Below are 13,327 nucleotides of genomic sequence, written 5' to 3'. Positions count from 1 at the left end.
CTATCACTAAGTCAATAGCAGGGTAAACAGAAGAGCTAGCATACTTTTCGCCTCTTTCCACACATCACTGGGTGAATAATACTGATATGGAAAATCACCCCATAAAAAGTCAACAGAAAAACAATGAGGGACAGAGAAAAATAAGTTTGCCTGGCAACAAAGTCATCCCAAGGTCCACTGCTGCAAAGAGACAAATATGGCTGCAGGGCTGACATGGACTCCATGTTTTTGTGTGTGAAAGCATTTGTGTTGACCTTGTCCAAAGGGTCTACATCAATGCACATCCCTAAAATCAAAATATATGTCCTTCTTATATCCTCCTTATCATGGCTCAGAATATACCATACCCTGAAGGTATTGTACTGTGTAACATTTATATTCTATACATTTAATTATAATCACAAGTTTAGCAGCCAGTAACTCGTCCAAACTGACGAGAAAGTGACTTTGTCTTCTCACAGTTGGTGTGGTTGTTCTGCAGCACCTGAAGTGCGTTGACCTTAAAGCCAGAACTTTGTGAGATAGCAAACACTTAAGCTGGAGAAACAAAAGATAGTGAGAAAAGACAAAGCCAATAGGTGCTGCAGCAGTTTCAAAAGCCATGATTCAGAAGTGTGAGGACACGCCCAGTGGTCACAAGGTAAAGAGAAGTGAGAGTAAACACCATTAATATCGCTTCGAGAGGGCTTAGTCATACCGTTTGTTTGTTTCACGAATGTTCTGAATACGGATATAACTGACTTGATTTTATCTCGTTTTTATTCTAAAGATCAAAGTAAAATGAGTTACTGTGGGAAGGATTTGATGTTATGCATAGGTCCGAGCTGTAAATTTGTACCTTTTAACATGGACCGCTTCCTCCAAACACATCCACAGATGTGTTGCTCTCTCTCCTGCCATCTGAACACCCGAGGGAGTTAGATCAGTGAGTCCATTCAATGCCAGTCAGTGCACAGAGCACAATACCTCCAGCCATTGTATGGTGACATGTCTCTATCAATAGGCAAGTCAGGCCAATCTACCGGCCAGATAATAGCAGCAGTCACTCTGACAGCAGATCCCCACACTGGACTCTCTAAGGGCCTTGCCTCACTCTGCTTGCTCAGGCCTTCCTATCCTGAGGGGTTGGCAGCCCTTCACACACACAACCAGAGAGACACACACACATACGGTAGACCTGGGGCACCGGCGTTCTATCATGTTGTGCTAAAGGGAGAGCATAATGGTTTTTAAATGGATGACTCGGTGCTGGCCCAGAGAGGGAGTCTGAGACAGAAGAGAATGGCCATGGCCCGCAGCAAAGCAGCTCTTAGATTGAGCTGTCCGTCTCGCTGAAATGAGTCTGAGTTAACACCTCTTCCAGTCCCCAGCGCCCCAGGGACAGACAATAGTAGGCTTCCTCTCTGCCTTCCTTCTTTCTTCTTTCTCTCACTGCTACTCTTTCACTCTCTCTTTCTATTACACTCTCCGTTTCTCTCCGTTTCTCTCCACCAATCTACACTTCCACTACAGCGTCCGCCAACTGATTGTTAGAGCCATTTGGCTTCGTTGGTAGGCCGCAATGCTTGCAAAGCCAACATAATGAGTTATTGCCAGTCTTGGTAAAGAATCCACAAAAATGCAGTCAATGTAATTAAATTGTTTTGGATTGGAGTGTATTACTGCAGATGGCATATATCATTGTTGATGAGGAAAAACCCTATAACTGCAAACAAGGATTATAGGGCTACATGTACAGTATAGACTACAACCTCTGATTTTAAGATAATTCAATCAATTTAAAATGAAGTGGTCTCGTCATCAAGAATAAAACAAGGTTGTTTAACTTTAAGGAGCATTTTGGAACAAAAAGCTTTTCCCCCCACATTAGCAATACAGTATACTGCAATTTATTATAAAGTGGAAGCACAGTTACACTAATCACTCTAATAACTAAATTAAGCACTTAATCCAATTTTGTCTTCCAACCAAGAGAGCTGAGAAAATGTGTGAGGCCTTGGTTAGATATGATCACATTTACACCACAGAGACTCTCATGACTTCACTTATTATCTCTCATAATACATCCCCCTGTTTTGGCAGGGGACTGGTGTAATACACACATTCACAGAATTTCCATGAAGAGTATTACTCTCATCCAGCATTTCTAATACTGAGTGAAATGTGTTTTATGCATCCTCTTTTCCTACTCTATCAATCCCCATTAATCCTTGTTTCTCTCTGGTTTCTTTCAACATCTTTCTTCACTCAGCCATACTTCTGTCGCTCCCTCGTCTGTCTATTTGTCTAAGACCAGAGGCAGTAGATGAGTTGAGGGGTAGAAGGTGAAAGGGGGTGTACGGGACTCCTAGGGGAGTCTGTTGATGACTATCAACAGGCTGACTGTTATGACTATCTGTGATAAGAGTCTGGGAGAGGAGAGCCCCCGAAGCCTTCCAGCCCCAACCCAGACAGGATATCTTAAAAAAATAATACAGCCTAACCCACAGCCCAACCACCATTCAGGAGGAGGAAAACAAGACAAATCAATTGTTACGTTTTTGACATGTTCGGAGTCAAAGACCAGAGATTGTACCTTGAGGGAAAACAAAATTGACCTCAGGCTAACAGCAAAATGCTAATTAATCTGAAATAAATTTTCACTAACAAAAGATCTAAAATGTTACCAAAAGGCCAAAACATGTATCAAAGTCAGTGGTAGAATGAATAATGTAATGAACTGTGTCAATGTACATACTGTAGTGTACCTTAACAGGTGGTTTAATAAACTTCACTTCACTTCAAACTCTATCTTAAAGCAGCCAAATCTTAAAAGTTCAACAATATGCTGAGTGTGTGTATGCCAGGACATTTCTTTGAGCACCACATGTGTGAATGTATCTCTTTACAGCTGAAGGTGGCCTTTTTTCCTACAAGCCAGAAAGCTAGAGCTTAGCTGATGAATATGCATTAGTCGGGGTGTCTGGGGAGAAAAGAGGAAGGAGGAGGAAAACTGAGAGAAAACATGAGAGCTACAGGGAGAGTGTAGCTTTTGGAGAGGTGCCCTTTGCACCCCAAATGGCTAGCCATAATATGAACTTTAAAAAGGAAAATGTTCAGCCTGGCACACAGCCATATAGCGTGTGCCTGTGTGCTCTAATCGCCTGCATGCTCCTACAACTGTTAGCAAGAAAACAGGGTGAAAAGAAAAAATGACGGCTTTGGTGGACCAGGAGTTCTTCACACTGAACCTAATAATGGGTTCCTTTAAAATCTTGTCAATGAAGGATTCATAGCCTTCATACTTTTATGAGTTTTTCAGAGATATAATATGTGCAATATTCTTATTTTTTTACAATATGACTACTAACATCGATTGTAAATTGAATTGGATTCTTTTTATTCTACATTATCTTCCAAGTCGATTTACTGTAACATATTATATAAGTGTTACAATGTGCTTCAATGAAATCATCATTCCTGCTCCTATGATACTAGTTCTACTCTGTCTGCCTGAATGTTAATTTCACAGAGCAGATCAGTGTGACGTGTGTGTGATGTTTAGTTTACCATGAAGTTGGATCTAGTTCTATAAATAAACTTTATTGTTTTATCTCATCAATTAATGTTAAATGCTCACATTAAAATGTTTGCTTCAAATGTCTCAATTTATTATGTTCTTCTAAATGTGTCGTTCCCAGAAACAACAATAAACAAATATGTCTCAAAATCATTGCATGGCCTGTTGGTCACATGTGATAAACTTGTCACTTTGTACATCAGCTGGTGGCGTCTAATTCAAGCGCATCATGCCCTGTCCAACATGGCGTTCCAATGATTACCTTGTCAAAGTCTCTATTCCTTATTACAAACAAATGTAATATTATACTATGTGAATGACCGGCCCCCTAAAAGTGAAGAGGCAAGGAGTAAGTGAAATGAGAAGCAGGCCAGTAAATTTCATCTCTGATTAGGCACATGAGAAAGAGAGAAAGGGAGAGAGAGAGACAGGGATCAGGAGTTTCCTTTTTTTCTCCTAATGAGCTTACTGAAGCAACTTCAATATCCTCTAATGTCATGTTGAAATGAAAATTAATAGTTCAATATGCCGCCACCGCATCGGGCCATGCTTCTTCCATTTCCATATCGGGTGGCGTGACCAAATGAGTGTGCTCGCTCGGACTGACGCCCAGAAAAGCTGATACCTCCACTAATCAGCCAGATTTTTCCATCTGACATCGCTGTGCTGCTGGAATTCTGGACGAGCGTGTTTTGAATGTGTGTGTATGTCTGTGTGTATGTGCAGGATCAAAAGATGAGGTCCAATCACACGGGGAAAGCAAATGGAACGGGCATCTTTGCTGATGATGAGATCGGCTGTGGGTAAAGAGTGATGGCTCGAAATGTGAATGAATAAAGAACGGCTTGTTCATTCACTTCAGTGTTCGATCACTCTTTCATCTCATATCTTACTCTACATTTGTTTCATGAAGTATGTAAGTGGTCAAAAGTGATACACAGTGAAAAGAAAGAAGAAAAGAAACTGCAAACAACAAAAGTACAGAGAAGCTCTGCTGGTTCCTACCTCCCATCCAAAGGAGCCGTCTTTGCCCGTGGCCTCATGATGCAGCGTGCTGTGCAGACCAAACCTCTCGCCAGCACCGATGCAGGTCTTGGCCCAAACGCCCAGGCCGGCACCTGGCACTGAGGACTCCCGCAGCTCCAGTTCGCTGGGAATGGGAATGTCATCGGGAATGTAGACAGGCGCCTCGTAGGGTGAGCCCTCCTTGGGTGTGGTGAAGTCCTGGTCATTGCTGCTGCTGTTGCTGTTGTTGTGAATGTGGTGGTGGTGGTGGGTGGCGTAGATGTGGGGGTGCAGCAGGTGGTGGTGGTTGTTGTTCGGATGGGAAGGAGTTGGTGAGGGCAGGGGGGACATGTTGATGACGCCGTCTTCAGCGTCATCTTCTGGGCTGTCGGCACCGCCTCCGCCCGCTATACCCGGGAGGTCGGCCTCTGTGTCGTACATGCTGTCCACTGGCTCACTGTCATCTATGAGACAAAAGACGTACACAAAGATAATTGTTATTCGGCAGGCAGAGGAAGTTATAAACAGCAAATAATTTCTTAGGAGATTACATTGTGTAGGTCATGGATTTTACAGTTGTTAGGAAAAGAGAAAAACTCAGTTTTAACTACCTATTACACTATTAAACTCCGAACATGAAATAAAGAGACTAAGACATACATACATCATCAGCAGACGCTACGCATCCAATGACTTATTGACCCTAAATTATAAAAAACACTCAACCTCCAAACCTCTGCACTGTTAGAAAACCACACAATTTGGGGTCCTCAGAAAAGAATACCGATCCATCTGATCCATCATTCAGCTAGAAGATTTCACAGAGTTTCCAGAGGCTATGTGAGAAGAGCCAGACAGACGAAGAGAAGACGCTTTATGTTAGCCAAGTCGTTGATGGGAAAAGTTCTCAAATCCATCGCAGTCACTGATTTCTGCCAGGACTCAGCTTACAAATAATCGCTGTGTCTATCACTGACCTGGTTAGCCTCGTCACCTAGCATTATTGTCACGTCCAGAGATTGACAATATGATTGTGCCTGTTGCTCAAGGATCCCACCATATTAACGTGAGTGAAAATTATGTTGAGCACTTCAAGTGTGTGTGTGTGTGTGTGTGTGTGTGTGTGTGTGTATGTGTGTGTGTGTGTGTGTGTGTGTGTGTGTGTGTGTCGTAGTACATACCATTTGGCTTTAAGTTTCATCCCATTTTTCTGAATGTGTTATTGAGGATTCTTTTGTGAACATGTATCTCAGTGAGCTGCTTTGCTGTTTGGAGTATGTGGGATTTTTATTATTTACCGTAGGCCTCTTTCAACAGCAGAATAATAAAATAATAAATATCTTATTTTGAGGAGTACAAACATGTTTTTCAATGAAAACTATTTGTTTTATTTCACTAAAGAAGCCAAACTTCTTAATTGTGATTCAAAGCCAGTGTACAAAAAACTTGCCACATTTTTAATATTCCGTGCTACCAAATTCCAATACGCTTAAATCAGTAATAAAGCGGATAGAGGTTCAATACCCAGCCCTAATCTGTACTTTGTTTGTGTGTGTGTGTCTCCTTCTTTTCCTCTCTGGACAGATCCTGGTGTCTTTAGTCAAAGCACCACTGCAGTTTTACTATCTAAACACAGGGACTGGCAATCAGCAGGCCAACTAGGCCCAAAATTACAGCAGGAGTGGTTCCAATCAACCTTTCTCTCTCCGTTAGCCTCCATCTAGCCTGCTGCCAAGCCTGCCACCGCTTCCCACATTTTAGTTGGAGCTGCAACATAACATTTTTAAAAATGTGCTTCTTAGTACATGAAAGTTTATTAGGTCACATGAAAGTTTGTGGGTTGAGTTTTAATACAATCGATATGCATCATTAATAAGTTAAATTAAAACAACAATTAATTACTTTTTTTCTAAACTATTTTTCTGCATATGCAGGTGAGGAGGGAAACACTGCGGATTGTAAAACATACAATGATATATGAACCGTGGAGAACAATTCATCGCTGAAATTGTACAAGAGCACATTCATCATACGGAGCATCAGTTTTTTGTTCTTTGATAAATATTTGGGTTTCTGCCCAGTTACAGAATTGGACTGTGAAAGTAGTTAAATTAACTGACATGTATGTTTTAAATGTTAAATGTGAAAGTATGAAAGCATGCGACAAGGGCTTTACAGCGCCTGGCAAACCTGCAGCATGTCCATGCAGATCCGGGAAACTTATCATATAAAGCTGCAGCAATAAAATCCAGCCTTTTATGACTGATTCTGCGTCATCCAGTGATTTTCACTGGAAAAGAAACCATTTTTTAATGATCACTGTTTCATAGGGGCTCAGAAAAGGCGTGCAATTAAGCATTGGAACAAGTGAGCCAGCAGTAGCTTCCACTTTTCACAGATCAATTAAAGTTTTATAACTCAGCCCTATCTGCTGCTCCCTCTGCACAATCAAAAGTGTTTTCAGGCTGTTAAACACTTTTCACTCACTCTCCCTCTTCACTCCCCCACTCTCACTGGCACTTGACCCATTGAGAGCAATTTTGACAAGCAGAAAGACAGCCTCGGAAAATCTATTAAATACTATTTGGCTTTAAAAGCCTCTGTGTACAAAAAATGCACAGATCGCTACGTCAAATAATTGTCTAACAAGGAGAACGAGAGAAAGAACACCTCTTAATTTTAATGAACAAAAGATCTATTGTGAGCAGTAAAGTGAGAAAAAAATGGTAAACGCGGTGTGATATTAAACAAGTTCAACTCTCAGTTGTAACTTAGTTAATTCATAAAAACGTTGCCTGGAGAAAAAACAGGTACATTTTTAGATTACATGTTCGATCGGTGCCCAAAGAAAGTTGCAGATGAGAAAAGTAAGCAGGAAAATAATGAAAGGGGCCAGGGCGAGGACAAAGGGGAGGAGGCGAAAAGTCTAAGAATTGACGACTGAGCTGCTTTTAAACAGCTGTATGTTAGCTCTGGGTCTCAAAAGACCCAGAAAGAGATGTTAGGTTCGTCTCCCAGAGGGCTTCTTAAAAAACACCCGGGCCAGATAGTGCCTTCCTCTCCCTGGCTCCTTATGTTGTTCTTTCTCTCTCTGTTCCTCTCGCCATCTCTTTCTCTTTTACGGGGAGCTATTTATCCTGATTACATCAGGGGTCAATCATTAATTCGCACCTTGGGGGTCCCGGTGCTGGCTGCGGCTACAATGGGCTGCTTGTTCAGCGGCTGTTATTCCAGTGGAAAACTACGCTGCTCTGCCTGAGAGCAGGGCCCAGGCCACATGAAGGCATCCCATTTATTTGATAAATTGTAAATGCGCGCCATAAACGGAGCTCTTTGCTTTGTAGCATGGCTTGCAATAACAAAGATTTTAGGGCACGTATGAACACAGATGCCGGCTATCAAACAAACACACATCTGTTTGCAACTGCAGGAGCTGTTACTGTACTCTAAACACATGTGCAAAAGATCAGATGGTGTTGTAGGTAAAGATGATATCTCGTAATTACTGCATGTCACAGTGAAATTACGAGATGTGACATAGATATGACATTTATAGACACTAACCTCTAAAATACACATTTAACAATGTCTAATATAACAAAAGACAAGCACATAACACAAGGCATTAAAGAGAAATCTGACTAAAATTCCTTTCAAGAGTCCAGATTAATAAAATAAAAATAGAAAGAAAATATGAAAAGCTGATAGCATAGTAATCACCGTTGCCATGGCAGAATAACTTGACACGGTGTTGAAAATCAGCAGTTTAATCGGAGGGCCTTACAACGGGCAAATTGTTCTGTAGTTGTGTTTAATCAGAGCACTCTAGACTTAAATGCAGAAAGATAGAGATCTAGAGTCATTTTCTGCCGTCTGCCTGGACGCACACAAACACATGTGCCTTGTGGCATATAGACTGGGCTGTATTCTCAATGCAGTCTGGGTAGAAAGGAACAACACTGACTGCATGCAGGAATTCTGGGGAGGAAACCTTTAAATACTGCATCAAATAAAGACCAATTCTTGAAGAACAAGCAGTCATGCCTTCATTGAGACACATCACAAATCTTTATAAAACTGCAATTAAAGATGCATTTTACTTGTATACAGGGATGCACATAGTGTAAAGCAGTGCAGACCGCGCGGGCTAGAATGGATGCCAATAATAGCCTGAGCATTCAGTACTAGGTGTACGCTATTGCTGGAGAGCAAGCAGCACAGTGGAGCCATGGCTGTGGCTATGATAACAAGAAAAGAGAGCTGGAAATAGGACGTGTGTGCCAATGATGGCCATCATAAAGCCCACATGTCCTATTTCCCCCATTGCCTTCCCCCTCCAACGCACTCAGAGACTGTATCTTTGTCTGGCAGTAAATTGATCTGGTTCAATTCAAAAGGAAAGCCAGCTGATGAAAAGACAGTATCCAGGGAAAAGGCAAAACTATGCAAAATTCTGCACCGGCTCCAAATATGGGGAGGAAAGATCGTCTGGCAAAAGAAAAAAAATCGAAGGCAGAGGGAGAATGTGTGGACCATGACAGATATGAAAAATGGGTAGCTGGTTGAGCAATAAATGACCAAACATTTTGATGTGGGAGCTCTGTGCGTACATGTGTGCACATGTGTGTGTGTGTGTGTGTGTGTGTGTGTGTGTGTGTGTGTGTGTGTGTGTGTGTGTGTGTGTGTGTGTGTGTGTGTGTGTGTGTGAGGGGCAGCATTCAAACCCAAAGCTTAATCTGCTGTTTGTGCCGCTACATTGCGTCAATATGGTCCCACTTAGCTACATTATTGGGCCACAGAGTGATATTGGTACCTGTTCCTCTGTATTAAGCAGGCCTTTGATGATTCTGTCTGCACACAAAAGAGCCCAAAACACCCTCTGCTTTAAAACAGGAGGGGCGGGGGAGAGAGGCAGCTGTAAAAGTCAAACGAGTGCAAATCAAAGTGAGTGTGAGTGAGAGGTGAAAAACTGTACAATGGTGTATTTTTCCACGGTGGTACGAGGGTACTATATTCAAAATGACGTATAAATGGAAGCATGTCACGAGGTAGGCAAAGGAGAGCGTTCAGTGGAGATGGTGTGTGTTTGTGCGTGTGGTTGGAAGTAGTGAGTGAGCAATGGGGGCACGGTCAGCTACAATACCAGCAAGCCTCTGCGAGCGAGACCGCCACACTTCCCCTTGTAAAAGAACTGGGGAACTTTTCCAAGCAACACTTAAAACTTCAACATGGCTTCTTCAGAGCAGGTAAAGAAGGATCACAGCGGCAGAACAATTTTTAAGGAACATAGAAAGAAAGGGCAAAAGAAAAGAGTTGGGTTTGAATTTGAGTTTTTTCCCCACAAGGTTGCACATGCACTGCTGCTCTGCATAATAATTACAGAAGAACTATGCTTTAACTATCCTTATGTGTGGTAAAACTATGTGTGTGTGTGTGTGTGTGTGTGTGTGTGTGTGTGTGTGTGTGTACTTGTGAACACGTGCAAGTGTGCAAGAACAGTGTGTGTGTGTGCCTTCCCTTACTATATTTGACTGGTATGGTTATCAGATTATAAAACCTGCTAGGGGGAGCTGTCCCGAGCCTATTCTCTTTCTCTGTGCTTTAGTTCCTTTCTCCCTTACTTCCTTTCTTTCTCTTGTAGTGTTTAAAAGTAAACAACTATAATCCCGGCACTTGAACATTTCAACATTTCCACATACAAACAAGAGACAATTTGACTGAATTTGGTCACTGCAGACTGGAACCTGTTTTTATAGGTGAGTAGTGCCGATGCAACACGGCTGATGTATTGATGTGTTATTTGTGCTGAGCAGCCTAAAGGCATTCTGTCTTTTGTGCGTGTGTGTGTGTGTGTGTGTGTGTGTGTGTGTGTGTGTGTGTGTGTGTGTGTGTGTGTGTGTGTGTGTACGCTGTGATCAAGCCTCGAGGCAAATAGAAGACGCAGGCAACCTCGTGCAGCTGAGAGCAGGTGTGTGTGTGTGTGTGTGTGTGGTGGCCCTGTGGTCCCAAGGGGCCCCGGGGCCCAGGTTGCTGCAGACATTTATTAACAGGGCAGATTAATAGCACTAGAAGAAAACATGTTCACAAACATGATAAATATTAATAATAATCAATATCGAGTTACATTTGCCAAATTGAGTTGCAAACATCACCCAGGGGTAGGGAGGGAGGGAGGGAGGGCGTGAGGGAAAGGGAGAGGGGCAGAAACCGAGAAGATAGATAGAGAAAGGTGCTGGATGAAACAGGAAGAACAGAGGGGAAAAGAAGAAGGGATTGGAAGGTAAAACGAGAACGTGAAAAATAATGAAACAGATGAAATTAAGCTGGGAAGAGAGATATTACGTGATTTTAAAATGTGATGTTACGTTTTATGCCATAAAATCACACCACACATCCAGCCGAGTTATGTATTGTGTGGCTCCAGCTTAAAAAATAATAATTAACAAGAAATCCATATAGGTGCGTATCTAATGTGTGCAATATGTAAACAGAGGCAATGTGAGGCAGAGAGGACGCTCGGCGTAGGCCCAAACAACCTTCATATTATTATTATTTTATTTTCTTTCATTGGGAGATTAACCAGACGTTCTGACATTCATGATCTTGTAAGAAGAATTACCACAAACAAATCCTACAATATTTGCGGGGTCCAATAAAGTGTTTTTCAAATGCCAGAAATGTTTTCGCAAGAGACGGTGACAATTCTTCACAGATTTTAAGAGCCACTTTTACGAGACACAGCCAAATGAAAATCTGCAAAAAGCGTCAAGCTTCAATGCTTCTTAAAACTCAAGCTTGCTCTCACTGGAATGGTCCTTTCAAACAAAATCAAAAATTCTAAATAAAATATTTAATATGCAAGATTTTGGCAAACTCACACATTTGCAGGAATAAAGATTTTTTGGGAGATCTTGGAGGACCTGATTACCTATTAAACTCCCTACCCATGTGTGTTATGTGCCAAAACCTCTGTACCTGAATGAACATCCTAGCCTCTGTTACTATACAGTAGCTGTGTGTCTGAAGTTGGGGGGGGGGGGGGGGGTGGATGGAGGAGAAGGGGGGGGGGGGGGGGATGATGATATTCACCTCTGCCACTGGAAGCAGCCTACACTCATACATCAGTCTATTACTCTCCAGCCTCGCTCCGCTCCGCTCCTCTCTTCTTCTCGCCCGCTCCCTCCAGTCATTAGCCAGTGAATTAACGACAATCCAGCATGCTATTAATCACCCTGACAAAAGTGTTAGCATTGCCTGGCTAGGCCGGCACGAGACTGTGTAGGAGGAGAAGGAGAATGACGGTGGGGGAGGAGGGGGAGAGAGAAAGAGAGGGAGGTGGGTCTTGGGAGAGAGTGTGTGTGAGGAGAAGTGAGAAAGGATGGAAAGAAGGCCTGTGTGAGCAAGAAAAGGGAAAGACAGGGAATATGTCTGTGTGCGCACGAATGTGTTTGATTTTGGATTTCTGTAATAGAACCTTTAAATATAGTTACAGAAAGCAAACAGTACTCAAGGTGAACAAAAATAATAAACCAGAAGACTAGCAGCGGTCTTGTGGAGTTCAATGGGCAGGGTTGCTGCAATTAGAAGTTCCATACTTAAAATAATACAAACTATTTTTGAGCATACCACTCAGCATACAATAACATTTATTTTTAGTTCAGTGTAAAAACTTGAATTGAATGACTTCCAGTCAAACAGAAAAATCCAACAAAAAAACGTATATATGTAAGCGTGTTTGTCTTGAACGCACACATATTTACTTGTTATATCAGCAGCCATTGTTTTTGGTTTCGTTTATTTACATGACTATTGCCCTTTTCATACTGAAGGCCGTGCCTCGTGCAAAACATAGTCTACATATACTCTTATCATCTGGCATACACAAAGTTTAATAATAAAGTATAAAATCTATATGAAAAGGATGTAAAACAGTCTACTTGAAGAGTGTACGCTCGATGCACATTTGTATGATATTTATGATTCCAATCATTTTTAATTTGGCCTAACGTACCCAATAATGTGCAGAGAGGAGTAACACAAGTCCCAGTGATATGGCTTCATATGCTGAAGCAAAAGAAAAGCATCCATTCTTCACAACTAGTGTCAGAGACAAAACGACAGACCAAAAAGCTTTCTGTCTACCTGAACTCTTGTAGCAGCTAAGAGCATGACTTTGCCTTCTATAAGCCCATCTCTGACTCCCCCAGCTCTCTCTCCCTCTCTCCCTCTCTCCCTCTCTCCCTGCCTCCCAGAGTCAGACCACCTGCTGGGAAGCCTGAGCCGTGGACGTCAGGTGGGTCGCGGCCGTCACACAGTCCCATGTCATCAGGCTGTCACAGTGAATGGAGTTGACATGGGAGATATGCTAATCCACTTAGCTTCAAACTCAGCCAGGAGGCCGGTACGCAGCCCTGTCTCAGCCCACAACGAGCAAAACACACACACACACATACACACACACACACACACACACACACATCTAAGGCGGACACATTAAGCCATGTAACACTGAACTTTCCAGAATATGTATATTAGATTAGATCAGATGAAGCTTAAATGATCCCTGTGGGGATATTAAGATGGTGCTCAATAGGATGTATATTATATGAGAAGAATGGGCTAAACAGGGGGTGGACACATTAACAAAAACACCTGTAAATATAAGGCAAGCCAACACAACAGCCTTTCAGTAAATACTGGCTTTGTGAAGATTTTAATGTTCAGGTTTTGTTCAGATTAAGTCAGAGGGACGTTTATTCTGCT

The 13,327-nt window shown here is 42.2% G+C and overlaps 1 protein-coding gene across 6 annotated transcripts in view; it reads right to left on the bottom strand.

The window, feature by feature from the left end:
- The window catches only part of prdm16 (PR domain containing 16), a 173,412-nt gene that overhangs the window by 111,935 nt on the left and 48,150 nt on the right, over positions 1 to 13,327 (bottom strand). For all 6 annotated transcript variants that reach the window (XM_029435764.1, XM_029435758.1, XM_029435759.1 and 3 more), the window contains exon 2: positions 4,565 to 5,028. In XM_029435764.1, the coding sequence (XP_029291624.1) occupies positions 4,565 to 5,028 (464 nt within the window). The remainder of the gene's footprint in view (positions 1 to 4,564; positions 5,029 to 13,327) is intronic.

Source organism: Cottoperca gobio, chromosome 7 (assembly GCF_900634415.1).
Source record: "Cottoperca gobio chromosome 7, fCotGob3.1, whole genome shotgun sequence".
In the NCBI taxonomy this organism is placed as follows: domain Eukaryota; kingdom Metazoa; phylum Chordata; class Actinopteri; order Perciformes; family Bovichtidae; genus Cottoperca; species Cottoperca gobio.
Note: the sequence above shows the minus strand (reverse complement) of the source record. Positions and strands in the feature narration are given on the sequence as shown.